Source organism: Harpia harpyja, chromosome 13 (genome assembly GCF_026419915.1).
Source record: "Harpia harpyja isolate bHarHar1 chromosome 13, bHarHar1 primary haplotype, whole genome shotgun sequence".
Taxonomy (NCBI): Eukaryota; Metazoa; Chordata; class Aves; order Accipitriformes; family Accipitridae; genus Harpia; species Harpia harpyja.
In genome coordinates this window covers 3,715,373-3,732,769 of record NC_068952.1, presented here as the reverse complement: position 1 = coordinate 3,732,769, position 17,397 = coordinate 3,715,373, and the positions used below count along the sequence as shown (strand labels likewise).

The 17,397-nt window shown below is 41.7% G+C and overlaps 1 protein-coding gene across 1 annotated transcript in view; it reads right to left on the bottom strand.

The window, feature by feature from the left end:
- The window catches only part of FSHR (follicle stimulating hormone receptor), an 83,435-nt gene extending 66,680 nt beyond the window's left edge, over positions 1–16,755 (bottom strand). The window contains exon 1 of the mRNA XM_052806724.1: positions 16,563–16,755. Coding sequence (XP_052662684.1) covers positions 16,563–16,747 — 185 coding nt within the window. The 5' untranslated portion in view covers positions 16,748–16,755. The remainder of the gene's footprint in view (positions 1–16,562) is intronic.
- Between the last annotated feature and the right edge of the window lie 642 nt (positions 16,756–17,397).

Sequence of the window (17,397 nt, the reverse complement as noted above, 5' to 3'; positions counted from 1 at the left end):
TTTTCTAGCATAAAGGTAGTATTCTGATTTAAGACAACAGAGAACAATACACAGTGGGCCACCATCTGAGCAAAACCTGCATGAATGTGAGCCAGGTAAACTTTACTGAACTCACTTCATATGTCAGAAAAAGGAATCTAGACCCCCCCTGCTCTCACTGGAGGTGTGAAATTAAATGTCTTTTTTCTCAGAGAGAAACAGAGGACAAAAAAAAATGAAACACAGAACAGAACTCTGCTTGAAAACAGAGTGAAAATAAATCAGCAGTGAATGGATTAGCTTCAGATCAGACTGCCCGGAGCAGCCTGATCTGGAACAGCAGAGCACTCAGAGCTTGTGTTTTTTAAATTAGTTTTAATAAATAGAATCAATAGCTCAAATTATGAAGAAGGACAAAAGCACAGATCAAATCGATCAGGGCTGTAGCTTATCGTTATAAGCCAAGGGGTGTCTTCTCTTGTCTGAACGAGATAAGGTGGCACAAGAATCCACTTGCAGCTTTTCAGTATCTCTCCCAGAACAGCTGGACAGAGTTGGATACAGAGCCTGAAAATGCTCCTGGTTATCCAAACACAAACACAGCCTCCTTTTCTTTTTCCTTTCCCCAGAAGAAAAAAAAATTAAAAAATAAAAATAAAAAAATTAATAAATAAATCATGAAATAAATCCTTTTTCCTGAAGATAAACGCAGGAATTTACAGGGAGGACAGAACTAAATAGCCAAACAAGCACAAAGTATCCTGCATTATATATGAGATTTAATGCTCAGGTGAAGAGCTTCTTGGTCAAATCACTGGAAAAGTACCTTTCCACGTATGAGGTTAGGAAGGGGTGTCAGAGAGCGTTCAGGAGTTCTCTCTCCCCCAAACAGTCAGCCAAGGATTATCCACCGGAGGGGAGCGAGGGTCAGGTTTTTGGCAACGAGAGGGAGTATTTGCACACAGGCACCTTCTTTTCCTCTTTGTGTTCATTTGTTCTGTTTTGTTTTATTTTTCCCAGAGGGACTTCGCTCGAGGGAAGCCGCAGGGTCTCACTCCAAGGCCAGGTCACCGAGGAGCCAAGCAAGAGCGTGCCAACAGCGGGGTCCCCGCTCTGCACGAGGTGCCTTCGCCTGGGCACGCAGCTCTGCAGGGGTGCTGTGCACAGCAAGATGCTCACAGCAAGAGCTGGTCTCCAGATCCGTTGTGGCAACGTAAGGGTACAACACGCGGACGCTCCTGCTACACGCCACGCCACCTACAAAGGTAGGGAAAAATGGAGAATCCCGGCTGCCTCCTTACTCAGGGTAATAGGGGCATGACCCTAATTCAGATAAGCTTCTTTTGATTAATAGTGGCCGCCGCCTCCAATAAAGCATATTACAGCTCCAGCTTCCCACGTCGCAGCGGGACCCCAGGTCACCAGCCCTGGGTGTGTATGTGGAGGGCTTGTACTATTCATCACCAGGACATCACCACAAGGTCCCCTTCTCATCATGGGGGTTTTATCCCAAACACTCCAAGTGTCAGCTCTGGAGCACAAGTACTGCACAGGAAACCAGAACACTTTAAAAACCCCTTTTTTCCCCCCCTCCAGTGTAACTTTCTTATTGAAACTAAGCCAAGTACAAACTACCAGCCCTGAATTTATTTCATCAAATACAGTATAGCCAAAGAGGTTTTTGGCACACTACCTGACACCCTCGAGGTGGGAGAACAATGCACGGTGCTGATAACCTCTGCTAACTCCCATTCATCCTCAGGTTGAAAAGCTGGCATCAGTTACATGGGCTTTGTGCCCACATATAGCACATAAGAGTCTTTTTCATTGTTGTGGTTGAATTATAGATAAACAGCAAAAGGGGAATAATAATCTTATAATAATAGAACATATGACAGATGCACTACTGAAAGTCATTCACATGCTCCAGTGATGAGCATGGTTCAAAGCCTATTTAGAATAGCCTTCCATCTTGCTAATAAATATTCAAAGACTTTTTAATCTTCAAGGACATAATATCGAACATCTGACAGAAAATTCAGTGTCGATCCATAAGCGGTTTTTATTACATTTCAATCGGAAGTAGATTTTACAATGTTTTATAGCAAGCGGCGCCTTTGCCAGAAGACATAGAACTTTCTTGGCCAAAGTAGTCAGTGGTTAACTGCAAGTACGACAAAATAAACAAAATACCAATTATGATTCAAGTGTAGTGTAAGTTATTTTCTATTCGGAGAGGAAGAATTGATTTTCCCAGCAGTGTCACTTACACTGTAATGATTATTGCACGTAAGACAACTTAAGAAAATGATGGAAAAACAAATTAGATGGGCTGCAGATCATTGGCTTATCTTGACTGCTCACCTTGAAGAGAGGGTTAGGGAAACATAATATACAGTACTGGATGTCAGGGTGCTTGAAACCTCTGCTCTCCTTCCACCTCCCTGATATTTCGTATTAAAATTTCAAAACAGAAATAAACATTTCCAGCAGGGGTAAAGCATGAAGCAGCACATCTTGCCAGTCTAACAACATTTGCTTAATTAAAAACAATGATAACTTGCTGTGACAGAAGATAATTAAAGGGGTATAAATTGTATAAGAACTTGGCTTTGTCTAATGCTCTCATTTTATATCACATCTATTCATGAGTCATATTAGAAAAACATTGCCACGGCTCCTTGGCTTTTGTTAGCTGACACTTCAGTACTGATGACCAAGTGCTAAAGCAATGCAATGAAAGACCAGGCCCAATATTACGGCACTATCTAATGGAAATAAATAAGAATTCTTCCACTGATTTTTCAACATGTATTGGATAGACCTTTTATTACATGCATAAGCCTGAATAATGGGAACAGAGGTTAACCCATCAGCGACGCAATAATAATCTCTTTATGCGGAGATGGTATCATCCCGATCAGAGTTTGTAACAAAAAAATGAATTGGCCTCACATTCTTCTCTGGCGACATCTAAAATCAGCCAATGTACTGTACATTAAGTGCTGCACGTGTTATCTAGCTGATAGAATTCGCTGCAAGAGGCTTGGTTAACCTTGTTTGGTTTTGCTTTAGGGCCAGCAAAAATGACAGTCAGCATAACCACTGAACCTGAAATGTCATTGCAAAGTTTCACACATACCTTCCAGAATCATTAGGTTTTCCCTCAGATTTATTTCAAAGGTCTGCATCATTACTTTACATTACTCTAATTGCAGCTTCCTTGCAGGATCTCCTTTTTTTTTTTCTCTGTTTTGCATAGTAAAAGGTCTCTTAAGTTTTAAAGATGAGTTGGGCTTGAAAAAAGAGAGAATGCATGAATTTTGTAGTTCATTACTTTGTTGAGAAAATGCGCCACTAATTTATACCCCTTGATCTGTTGGGTTAGATGAAGGGCTTCTTATTTCAGCCCTTTTGATTATTTCATCTCACTAGCCAACCACTTTTTTTTTTTTTTAATGTAACATCCATATCTGTTCTTGCAAATAGATTGTTCAAAGAGTAGGCATGATAGTGGTCGTTCTCTCTCACTTTCTCAGATTAAGGCACGCTTTTGGCAATGAGAAAATGAACGCTTGCTCTGAATTTGACAGTTGTAAAGGATGTTTATTTCCTAGGGCTTTGTTTATAAGACTACAGTGTTTAAAAGATTATTTTATGCTGCTTTTGACAAAAGTTGCAGTTTGTGTAAGTGCTACTGTTATTATCGTTCACCAAAACAATATTTAGGGCCCCTATATTGAGTTACAGAAGAGCAAATACCATGCAATGAAAGTATAGAAAGCCACAACCAACATATTGTCTGCCTTTGTGTATGCTTTTTTGATTTTCCTACCTCCTTCACTCAAGGGTAATCCTCTGTAACAGACAGATGTTGCAGCTGATTATCCCTTTATCTAGCAGTGAGTATCGCTATTTCAGCATTGAGATAGCAGGGAATGCTTAGTGATCAGTTTGACACCATTTTTTTTTCCGGAAAGTTTTCCACCATCACCTCTTCAATAAGATCAACAAGAGAGAAGAACATTCAGGTGACCATGCAAGCTAAGCATAATTTGGAAGCATGCTGTTAGGCCGGCTAGCAGTGGAAGCGTGGTCATTGGGTTCTGTTACAGCAGCTGCTGAAATACAGATACTGATGTTGGAAAAGGACTTTCCAACTGCGGGAATTCAACGCCATGGAAACTCCTACACTGAGGCTATATTGATCGTAAGGGTGAAATTTAGACCTCCATATAGTCTAGGTGCACCTTTTTTCTTCTTTGGCGTTTTAAGAAGAGCAGTTGACATCATGTTGAAGATTAAGGCTTCTGGGACTTGTGAGCTTCTAGGATCGAGAGCCAACCTGAATCAGTTGAGTTCAGACTAACAAAACCCCGAGTATTTCTATGCAACATAGGCTGAAGCCCAAAGCTTTTGTCCATAAAAGCAGCATACTAGTGTAAGGTGTTTTACAGAAATGTATACACTCTTACACGATGAACACTGTAAAGATGTACTCTAGCTGGCAAGTCAGGCACTGCTAATAAAAATAGCAGCCTGCTAACCCTTCAAAACAGAGGTTAACAAGCTTTCTGTGGAATGCAGAAAATCTTCAAGGAGACGCAAGCAGGAACTCCTGAAGCACCCCCTGCCTCATTCCCTATTTTAGCTGATAACCACCACTACGTGCTTTCAGCCTGGAGGACACTAAAGAGATGAATCTACACCTAGAACCAAGGCCACCTCTTGGCAGCCTGACGAGGAGGGGGAAAAAAAAAGAAAAATTCCTTCAAAGCCTTGAACAAAGAGCCAGACTCCCTGTTTTCTAGCACTGCTGGAGAGTTTCTTCCAGACAGCGTTCGCGCCTCTGACAGACAAACAAAATGGCAAAGTCCTAGCTGCTGCTGGTGGTCCACAGCCCTGAAGCTACAAGGCTGTCCCCATCAGAGCCGTGTCCAGCCCACGCAGTGCTCCTCTAAAGCCCTGGATGGACGTGCTCCAACTTCTAGGGTAAAGTGCTCAAAACCCAACCCAATTTCTGGGGTGTAGGCCCATGTAGTACGCTCAGCCGCACCGATACAACATGACAATAATATGTACAGAAATGAAGGAAGCCAAAGTACTATTGTTTGCTACGTGAATACTGTATATAAAAAAAAAAAAAATCCTGTAGATGCATCATTCATATATTTGTGAAGGGCTCTAGCTAAGGAGACATATACAGATAGCAGTTAAACTCATAAAGGGGTGAAAACCTGCCAATTAGTGCTCCATAGGCAGCCCTCCTGACCATAACAGAGCCAACAGTTAGCCATAATTGAAATGCTGACAAAAATCTCCACCTCAGCTCTCTTTAAATTACTGACTGTAACACTACTGTGAAATGCTGCTCTTCTAATACAGTGACAGAAACTAATACAAGAAAAGTACAGAAATGAAGAAAGTGGAAAAGGTGATGGTGCAGAGGTACCATGTCAGTAAAAATATATTTGAGGGAAAAAACCCTGAAACTGTATACGTATCACTTGAACATTAAAAAATAGTAGAGCTATGACTTTGTACTGCCTTATATAGGAGACTCAAAGCAGCAGGCGTGCATTTCATGCTGCTGAGCATAAACCCTTCCTGTGATGAGAAATAGTTATTAGAAAGGAATATGAATGTGCAAGGAGTATTTTTTTTTTTTTTTACTTTGAACAAGGAAATATATTGCCATAGGAGTACAGGCTGGTGAATAAGGTCCTGAAGGGGCTATAGTCCCAGCTAAACCACTGATTTGTTACCCTGTACTCTCGGGAAATTGCTTGTCCTTTACAAGCTATAGCTTTGCTGTTTCTGTAATGGATAAAATTATGTTTACATACTTAGCAGGAATGTTGTGAAATCTGTTAATATTTATAGAAAACTTTGTGAGCCCTAAGAAAAATCTTATCATTTCCATATGGCCTATTAAAACAATTAAAATCTCCCCTAATAATTTAAAATAAATTTAAACAGTTGGTTTCCTATTTCATTTGTGCTTTCAACACCCGTTTTATTTTTCCCTGGAGTGGTTTCCTGTCTACCGCAATAGCACAAAGTCCTGAATCTGCAAATACGTACAGATGGGTAGTTTCACACCTGCGATTCGTCCCACTGGAAGGCAGCGGAGCTGCTTGGGCAAGCAATTAGGATGTGTACGAATGCCTGCAGAATCAAACCCTAGATTTTCTTGTAGGGTATTCCCTCACAGGGGCCACTAACGCCGATTTCAAAGGACTGAAGAATGAGGTCTGGGCTTCATCTGCCATGGCAACAATATACTGCAGATAGGAAATTACAGCTCCTGGGATTCGGATACAGTGAGTATTTCCCCAAACCAGTAATTCCACCTAGAGAGAGTTGTTGTTCTGCTGGGGCATTTCTTGTTTTGCTGTCATATTCTGACACAGTCTGTACTTCTTTTATGACTCTCCACTTACCAAAAAAGAAAAGCAAAAATTTCCATAGCAGCAGCTCTGTTGGCCAAAGAAAACTTTGGGGACAAGGCAGGGTTTTTAGCATCAACCTGCTGTCTTCTCATAGCAGGGGGGTTTATAGCTCCTTTTCTTACACCTTGCTTGTTCAGAAATTTCTGTCTGTCTATAAATATTCCTGTTGGGAGACTGGACTCCGAGGAAAGCCTCTTCAGAATTGATCACTTCCCAGTAGTTAACAAGAAGGAAAAAATGGATTTGGCTGATCTGTGCTCCTTTTCTGCAGCTGTGGACAGACTGGAGACGCCAGAGAAAGCAGCACGGGCAGTCCTTCCACTGCTGGAGACAGGTTTGCTTTCTTATCTCCGTGCATATCCGTGGCTCTCACAGACATGAGTGCTTCCCATTGAATAGGATGCCCTTCGATAAAGGCTCCTTCCTCGAAAATGCTTATTGGGCTACTGAAGGCTATAGCCTAATATATGTATATCGTGTGATGGTACAAGTGAAAAAAGAAATCCAAGCTTACCCTGAAGTTAGCACTGAAACCTAAACCTCTCAAAGCCAAGGGTGGGCAAGAGTGTTACACCAGGGATCATTTCTAAGCATGAGGCATAGCACAGAATATGAAACCGTTAAAAGGCTTTCAGAAGGTGTGTAAAAGAAAACCATTATAATCCTTAGCCTGCCCATGTGACAACCCTTTTTAGTGAAGACGACCAACTCCAAATAAATACGTATCACTTGTTTCCATCCTGTGCTCCTGGTGTTGGGAAAAAGGGACAGGCAGACAGTCCCTCCTTCCATTGCTGCTCTCTCCCACCACCTGAGCCTTGGCCATGTCATCAGTTACAGCTACATACACGTGCTACTGTTTTCTCATCTTCTTTGCCCAGAGTCAAACCGGTAGAGGAAGAGGTTAAACACACAGATACCCTGTGCACATGCGCGCTATTCCCTTTACTTCTTTGGGTGAGATCTGGTTTTGGGGTAAGGGTGAGGGGAAGTTGCTTTGGGAGTATCCCACTGCATCCCACAGTTTTATGTTCAGAATACAAATACAGGACACCAGAAACTCTCCTGAGAAAACATGAACCACTTTATCTCCCTGTCTTCACACAGTCAATCCAGCTGTTAATTGCACACTACTATTTCAACTTAAAAATCTACTGACCAGCGTTTGAAAGTATATTCCCTCCTTGCTCCACTCTCAACAAAAGATGAATCAAACATTGAAAACTTGGAAGTTTTCCCCACTGCATGTTTATGCATGTAGTGTTTTTTGAAAACCACTGAAGATTCACAGATTTCTTACAAACGAATATTTACAAATTAATTCCAATTAACTGACTGTATTTGGACAAGGATTCATATCAGAAAGTACATCCTCATGTGCCCTATGGGGAAACTCTATGTCAGTGGAACTGTTACCAGAGCAATGCTCCACAGGCGCTCACAAACCAGGATTTCCAGGCAAATATGCCAAAATGCTGAGTAGTAACCGCATTCTTGAGTAGATAAGAGAGCAGACAGAGGTGAAAGCTTCAGCCCGCTGCTCACCCAGAGGGTACGTGTTTAAAATTGAGGCTGCTTGGTCTGTAGCAAGTTCTGAATATGCTACAGTCAAGGATATGGCATTATTTAGCTAGTCCAGGCAAAGACAGAGGCTCAGAAAGCTCAATATACTTGTGAAAAACAAAGACTAGTTCATCTGAGTTGGGTTGAAGACTGTTTTCATTTCATTCAGAAACATAGCTCCCTCTGCATGTAATAGCAGTCTGTAAATTCTCCTCTGGCTAACCGGGAGCAAATGCATCTGAGTGGCTTGATAAGGTAATGGGAGATAAGAGGCATCCATACCTTCCAGGCTGAGCTCCTGAAACACCTAAGGATATTTGGAGGAAAACATTAAGCAAAAGCAAACAAATCACAAGCTTTTCTGACCCTAGACCCCCAAAATCAAGGAAGCAAATTTCTGCTTTTACCTGAGTAAATGCAGAAATTGGGCTCCTTATTACAGCGTATGCAAGACAATTAGGAGAAATCTTTTTCTATACTCTTATATGAAATCCAGGCTTGACTCCGACCTATAATTTGAAATAAGCTTCATTTTAATGACTTAAATTTCACTGCTAATAAGAGCAGTCCAATCAAACTACAGGCAAAGAGTGTGAAATAATTTACAGGTTTTGTCTGAAAAGGTCAAGGTCTTAAACAAAGAAAAGTGACTTTTCCTACCAAAGTGCTTGCCCCTCGCTGTGTAAAACTAACAGGCTGCTATGAAAAATAATACCTGTCTTTTGTGCCCAAAGTATCTTGTTTACCACACACACACACACACAGAGTAATTACCAATCAGCTGCTGCCAAAATGAACAACACATGGCTGACAGAGGTCCCTATCGCCAGACAGTGAAAATGAACTTCGTTCTTTCCACTGAAGTTAATGAAGCTATGACAATTTAAATTAGCTGTGAACCTACCCCAATTATCTTTTAGCTTGCCTGCACAAGGACACTCAGGAAAGTTAAGCAGAACTAACTAAAATGCCATCCAGTTAGAGGAGTGAGGCATGTTGAACTTTGCATGGATTTCTTTTGCTCCTCAGTTGGGTGTCTAACGAGTTTGTTTATTTTTCTTTGGTAGATAATTCGGTTTGGCTTTGCAGGACCCCCTCCTGCATACAAACTGCTGGCAGTTAGAGCAGCTATCCCCTTTGGGATGTATATTCACTTGGCATCTCTCTTCTGTGCAAGTGTTCTCTCGGTTCTTGTGGCATTCCTCAACCACTCTTTTCTTTCACCCTCGTTAAGCTCTCCACATACCCAGTATTTTCAGTGACCCCCTTGGCATCTGCAAAGGAAACCCTCGAGCTGCACAACAGACTTTCTCCTGCTGCCTTATCAGGCGACACATTTGGTGTGCGATACTATTCCAGAGAAATTGAATTTCAAGCTTTTAAAGACACCTTCCATTGGAGATCTCTTCTCCGTTACACCTCAGAAATGCTGCTGGGAAGATCAAGTATTTGAGAAGCTGTTTTCAAATTTTATTTTTTTTTTAAATTTTTTTTTTTTAATTTCAAGAGGCACGGCCTGGGTTTTGAGGGAGATAATAAGCTTTATTCTTCAGGACTGCAATGCTGATATGACTTTGCTAAGGGCCAGATCCAGAAAACAATTAACTCAAATTCCCAAGCTGTCATTTATAAACCTGAGTGAGGAGCTGAAAGCATATTGCATGGACAAATGCAGATACAGAGATAACGGATGAGTCGTCCTGGCTTGGCGGCTCTTACAGTACAGCAGCTTGTACCCTGCCAGGTCAGAGCACGAGGGCACGGGCATACATACACCTTTCTGCATCCCCATCCGTATAAATACCTCGAGCTGCCTACGTAAGGGATGGGAGGGCAGCTCAGCAAAGCTGAGACAGAAACACATAAGCACTTTAATGTCTTTCAAACTCGTAAAAGCACCCTTCAAAACTTTTCCCTAGAGCTCTGACTACGCTCTGCTTTCCCAGCTAACGACAGTCACCCTTGAGTATCAATAGGGTTTGCTGTGCTAAAGTGCCTTGGCCTCCCTGGGTGGGATGAGAGATGAAGTTAATACATTTTAATATTAGAAAAGAGAAGACAATGAAGTCTAAAATACAGCATTTTAATTCTGTGCAGTGAAAACCGATGAGTTGTGAGAAGCTGTACTAAGGGGAGTAAATGAAGCTAGGAAATCATCCATACTGTTGAAGAGTTTAGCGTGGCATACCATTCAGAGCAAAGGAAATTAACTGCTGCATGACACCAGTGGATGCATGATTCCTCAAATCTGTTTTGTGATTCACGTTCTTGTTGGAGAAGTAAAAGATAGACCTCTATCCTACTTTGTAACATCCCCTAGGCTTACCAACTTCTCCATTTTAAGCACGTTTTAGTTTAAAACTACTTATTTCTGATCATACTAGGGCTTTTCTCTCTTGCTGTGCCTCTATGCTAAACCTTGGTATTTACCAGCTCGCATCTCATGAATAACATTACTGTCAAACTCTCCTAGGTTATAATTATATGAAACAAGATTTGAATGGGGAGACACCCAAGATGAAGACACCATATTCGAGACAAGAAAATGTTACACCTACAAATGACTAGTTTAATCTTCCGAACACTTTAGAAAAACATTGATGATAATCTCATTCAATAGGCAAGTTTTGATTCTTTGTAGGAACTGAAGCAGAATATACCTAAAATGTCTAACAGGGAGGCTGTATTTCAGGACGTGGAGCTGACCGGCCGCAGGGATCCATTCTGCCTGGTATCAGACGTGCGGGGATGTGACACGAGCCCTCTGTTTTTGTGTGTGTGCGAGACAGAGGCTGCCAGAAAAGCCACAAGTTGTACACGGGGACAATCTCTGTGGCTGACCCCAGCGAAGCTCATCAGCTGGCATAGACCTTAGTACCGTCTCAATGCTGCATGCAAACAAAATCAAGTCTTGGCTTTCACTGTGTTTCCCTGCAAAAAGCTTAGTGATTGAAGAAGTCGTATACTTGCCATTAAATTTTAAGTAAAAGCACTTTCATTTCACAGATATGTTAGATATATATGCACACATCTATACATCTTCAGACTCGACCATACGTCTCTCATAGATGCATCAAGCTGCAGTCAGGTAAAAGTCACGTCTATGTATTTACTGCCATAGTGTCACGAGTAAGCCGGCAGAGAGTACTGCACTGCAGAACAACTCCTATTGTGTGCAGCATACCTCCTTGTATTGAAAAGCTCTGGAAGCTTTGGAAACTGGATGTTTCTATAGAGATATATGCTTGGTAATTTATACTAGCTGAGGATCTGCCCCGCAGAGTTTATTATCCTTTAGTGTCACTTTCTTCCTGTTCTTTTTTCTCTCTTATGCTCTGCCTATTTCTTTTTATCCTCCCAATGAAAATGTCAAATACAGAATCCAGCATAAGTGTTGGACCACTCCACCGATATACAGCCAGTGATCGTACAGCAACCTCTATAGCTTTCTGCTTCAAAGTATGAACTGATCATAAATGCAGGAAGAGAAGAATGTAACACTAACTGCAGACTTTTTTCTACCCTAACAGAAGCAAAGGTGGTTTAAATTAAAAAAAAGAAAAAAAAAAAAAGAAAAAGCTTTCAATAGCACATAACATTCTCAATATGCTCTGCTGTGCAAATATTCTCATCCTCTTCTGATAATATGTGGGTTTATTGATTAACTATATGATTAACCACCATAACACAGGGAACTTGAAAGCTTTATGGGTCTTCATTTTGTTAGCTTACTTTATCCTCTCCACACCCTGTCTTTCTTAGGTTAAGGTCAGTCCACCAGTATAAACACCTGAGCAAGAACTGTAATTGTTTGCAGGTTTCAATGTAATTTCAACTTTAAGTGTGAAAGCATTAAAAAAATAAAGATCCTAATTACAGCTGTCTATAACAGTGTTGCAGCTACTGTTCACATCATTTGCAGCTTCTGTCACAGGGAAGCACATCTGACTCACTCAGTACGTAACACAGAACTTGCTGTTTCAAGGCAGCCACCGTTTTAGTGGTCAGACATCTACTCAGCCTTGACTTGATAGTCTAAAATAAATATCCTTGAGCAACGTGTACAAAAACACCTATGCAGAGAGCAAGTAAAAAATCCCACTGTTTATAGTTTGCAGATGCTTGGAAGAAAACACTCTATATAACATACCTCTAAACTGCACTGACAATGGCTGAACTGGCTAGTGAAGCCAGAGAATGTTTTTTAAAATACAAAACAACACATGAAGAAGCCCTAGGCCTTATTTATTTTACCTGCAGTTTTCTCTTAGGTAGCACTTTGGCAGATGGGTGCCAAATGATGGACCATCTCTGTCGTCAATTATTTCAGTCCTCTCAGTCGCTTCTTTCTAAAACTGGCACCGCTCTCCCGCTGAAGCCTCCGGCGTGCTAACATGTTAAACAATTCCTTTTAATCAGCTGAGTCACATATCTAAGTTTGCAAGCATTCTTTGAGGAACTTCCATTCTCAAGAGATGTTTCTTATATCGTCTCCATGGTATAGAAACAGTCAGGCAGAAGGAACCAACTGGTCAACACCTACATGCTGCTGTTGGCTGCTGCACTTGTATGCCAGCTAAGAAGGGCTAACCATCAAGGGAGTAAAGTTTAGGAGCAGGAGAAAATTAGGAAAGTAACTGAGTTGGAGGCAGTTTCTCTTTATAACAAATACAACATGACCAAATTTGATTTCCTGATACCTTTTTATCACAGTATTAGTTTCAGGATGCAGGTAAAACATTGATATTAACATTTCTCTCACAGAACTCTGCAGGATTGCAAGCAGAATTGGACCAAGCAGCCTTTTTTACCCCCCTTCTTAAGCTGCCTTGTACTGTTGCTTTACTTTGTCAAATCAGAGGTATAGTCTACTGCCCAAATGGTTGCACCGAGCTGCTGGGCTAGAGCTCTCTATTTCCCTGGGATACCTAAGAGTGATTTCAAGCACTGCTGAGATGAGAAGCCCAAAAGCAAGGAAGGGTGCTGTTAGAGAATAAGTAAGCTTTTCCTAGCATTTCAAGTTGTATTCCCAGTTGATATTCATATGTTTCTGCTTAAAGTAGTTTGCTAAATCTTAAGAAGGATCTCTTCTATTCTGAGAACAAGTTATTTTTGTTTGCATTACTTTCTCAAAGCAAAACCTGTAACGGCTAAATGAAATCTTAGTGAATACTAACGATAGATTACAAGGCTTGACACTGAATTTTAAAACTGCTTTAAATCTTCAAGGAGTAAACTGCCTCGGGTGCCTACTGAGTTGCTCCCCCTCTCTCACTCTGCAAGGCAATTAATAGTTAATAGTTTGACACAGATGAACCTACGTTTCCCACCTGAACTTTTGGCCTCTGGTTTCTCACGGATTACCTCCAGAGTTGTAATTCAGAGCTGTCTACATTTCTCACAGGCGTTTTGGTATCTATTAAAAAAATGCCAAAAATTCTTCTATCCAACTCCTCTTCCAGGCAAAGATTACAAAGCAAAACAGTTAATAACCACAGTCTCCCCTGCAACCACTCGGAGCATGCCAGCTGCAGAGTGTTTGCAAATCTTCAAGAAGCAACATACAAACCAAGCTGTAACTACCCTCTCATGAGATTTTGGCCTGTAAGAGAAAAAGCAGATGTGGCGGCAAGTAATGAAAACCCTTGGTTTCTGATCCCTGCTCTGTTTCTGCATGGTAAGTACAAACCAAAATCCCTCACAGTAAGAGGCTGCCAGCCTTCCCCTTTGCAACACCCTTGCTAAAGCAGATGCTAATCCAACCAGGAGCAAAATCCCGGCTCTCACACCATGCCCGCAGAGCTCACCTTCACTGTGGAGTGTAAGCTCTCACTGTCGGGAAACCAACCACAAAGAAACCCGTCACGGCAGCATGTGACAGTGGCCAACCCCCCCCCCAAAAAAAAAAAAATCAGACATGGCGAAGAGCAGAGATAATGGTTGTCGAGGGCAATATTTTTACCTTTATTCTGAGCTTTCTTACCAAGTAACAGAGCTGGCTGCCACATGCTAATGCCATGACTTAAGAAACAGCTGTAGTGGAACAGAAACACACAGCAACAGAAGTGCTTGAGGCTTATCAGGTTCCTGTTCTCTCTCCAAAGCTTTCATGGGCATATTATTCAACACAGGACAAGGGGTAACGGTTTTAAACTGAGAGAGGGTAGATTTAGATTAGATATTAAGAAGAAATTCTTTACCGTGAGGGTGGAACAGGTTGCCCAGAGAGGCTGTGGATGCCCCATCCCTGGAAGCATTCAAGGCCAGGTCGGATGGGGCTTTGAGCAACCTGGTCTAGTGGAAGGTGTCCCTGCCCATGGCAGGGGGGTTGGAACTAGGTGACCTTTAAGGTCCCTTCCAACCCAAACCAGTCTATAATTCTATGATCTAAAAAGCACTAGGGAAGGGCTCTAGGATCACTTAGGAAAGCTATCAAGACCACATAAGAGAAGGTGAAGAGCTCTAAGTGTACTGAAGAAACCCCCCTCCTTTACGTCAAACAAAAATAGACCACATCCAGCACTCCCAGAATGAGCTCTTAAGTGAAAAAAGTACCTTGCAGGAGCTGTACTTAGCAAGAAGTCTCTTCTTGCATCCTATACAGGGTCCTTAGGCACCATAGCCATCTACACTGAAGTTGCTACACTGATTTTAGAACCCTTTTGACTCATTGAGGCTTTCTGAAGAAACATAAAGCAAGCTTTTTCTGTTACCAAGAGTGCATTTGCAACAGCACCTCAAGCAGTAAATTCTATTTTAGTCACCTGAATCACCCCACTGAGCACTCAGTGGAGAGATGCATAGGAAGGCACCTTTCTAGACTCCCCCTTTGACCTTGAAGGAAAAATCTAAGGTTTATCTTAATGCTCTTCAGCTAATGTATCTGGCTTTAGTAACGGTAAACATTTGGTATATTCAAAGCAACTCTAAATGGTTTTCATGGACAAATTTTTAAGCCATGCTGAAATTAGTCCCAGGGCTATACAATTGAATGGGACCAGAATTACCTCCTGAGGAATCAAAAGTAGGTATAAGCGAGAAGAGAGTCAAGAGATTCTAACTCCAATATTTGCACAGCGCTGCCAGAAGAAAGGATTTGTTTGCTGTTTTCAGTCACACTAACGTTGTAGTCTGCCTGTTTCAGAGAATACACTCTCGTGCTGAGGAACCCGCAAATTAGCATCCTCAACAAACCCTTGAGAAGTTAACAAGGATCTTCTGTGAACAAATCCCATTTTACTAACAGGTGCTTTTTGGCGATATAAAACTCTACTTCTTTGCGGAAATAATTATAAAATGCTTTTGCTTAATCCCTAGAAGGCAGACCTTAACTGTGTAATCTAAAGAAACAATCAAAGCAAAATTAAACAAAATTAGCAGTATATGCCTGGAGCACAGTTCACTCAGGATTTAGATGACCTAAATCACAGATGGATTATTTTTCCCTCTAGTTGCGAGAATGATTTAAACTTTTACTGACCTTCTGTGGTTAATTCAGACATTTTTCTCAAGTTTTCACTGCAGTCTAGTTATTCAGTGAGCATAACAACTCTTCCTTCTGAACGAAACAAAACTTCTGCCCTAGGAAAACTGTGGGATAGTAACCACGGATATATTGTGGTGTGTAAAATCAAGATAGGGGCATATTTTTCCAACTAGTGACATATCATTCTTCACTGTATCCTCCCTCCAAACTTGCCACTCCACTTATTAATCAAAGGGTTTATCCAGGACTACTCCTTTTGTTTTTGCTTTAGGTCGTAATGATGTCAGACGGCTGTGGGTGTAGGCAAGGGGTGATATAATTTGCTTTAAAAAAATTAAAATGAAAACAATCGCTTGCACATTTACATACTTGCCATTGCGTAAGCTTTTTTGCTCGTCTGTGCTACTGACAGAAAACAGCTGTCATACAGTATTGCTCACGTTACTTTATGGAAAACAAAGAGAAGCTTTAAAATAGATAAAACCCTTCCTGGAGTAACGCAGTACGGTATCTTTACGTTGTTCACTCTCTCCAACTGCAGTTGTGCTTCTCCTCTGATAGAGGAGGATCACTCTCTGAACGTTTATCAGAGTCCTTTCTGTAATGCCTTTGTGATTTCAAAAAGAAAACATTAAGTTGCTTCTTGGCAAACAAGCACAAACCTTTGGAAAGCTCCCTCAGTACAAACACAAACGCTCACCAACAAGTTGTTTGGGGCAGACAAATTGCACTACACGTTTCGGCAATGCTAAAGCAAGCTGTAAAGAAGGTTTAGACTTTATGCTTCAAATTACTGTCATAGAACCAAGGAAGCTTGTTTAAAATTTAGTCTGCGCTTTGCATTATAACGTACCATATCTTTTCTTAACAGAGATCTTAAAATGAGCATGATCAGAGTAACGGAGAGGAGCTTCAAGATGTAATTAAGCAAGTGTCGGAGGAAGGGCTGTGCTTTCCAAACAGCTGGCATAAGTCTCCCGAGTGACTCCCTACAAACCCGACCCTTGGCTTGCCAAGCAGCAGTTTGTGTTGCGAGCCAGCAGCAAGGCTGCTGCTCGCAACCGTTCCCTCTCCCTACTCACAGTTCGGTGATGTTGGCGGGGATGTCCCGGGGAACCTGGACCACCTTGCTCTCCTGACAGATGAAGACCCTGCCCATGCAGCGGCAGGCATGGTGCTGGCATCCTGAGCAGCCCACCAGGAAAACCAGCAAACAGGTGAGGACCGGAGACATCTCTGCCTTCACATCTGTGCCCGTCTCCTTCATCTCAAAGGAAGGAATGCAGGGACCTCCCTGCCCAACTCCCTGAAGGGAGGATCCGCCCCAAAAGCTGGGATGAGCCACGTGGCTCTTGGGGGATGACTTCTCAGCAAGTTTCGGTTCATGGCCTCAGACCCTTTATGGCCTTAGAGTAGGGATGGAGATGAGCAATGCTGACTTACCGTGACAAAAGTATTTTATGTTTAAAGCGGTGTTGAAATCATGGGCCCCAGCTGAACTAACCAGGGTGCTTTTAATGCACTGGGTATCTGCACTGGGAAAAAGTCCTTCCTTCTCAGCTACGCTATTTTGCATGTCTTGTTTGGTAAGACCAAGGGACAACAAAACACTTTTACTTTCCACAGCCCAGGCACTTTTGTCCTTGAAGGAGAGGCACTATTTATGCTCCCCTTCATGAATCCAAGAGCCCCTGCTTTTGTGTTGCTCCTAGGCAAAAGAAATGTGTTATTTTTTTATAGGGTATATAATCTATTTGATAGGTTAAAAGCTATACAGTTCTAAGGTCAGAGCTAAATAACGTGTCTTTATTTTCAACTATGATTAGTCTTCATGCACTTGCTGATTCATCTCCTCTTTTCCTTGGCACCTTTATAGGAACCCAAACAGGAGAAAATGCCACAATCCCAATAGTCCCT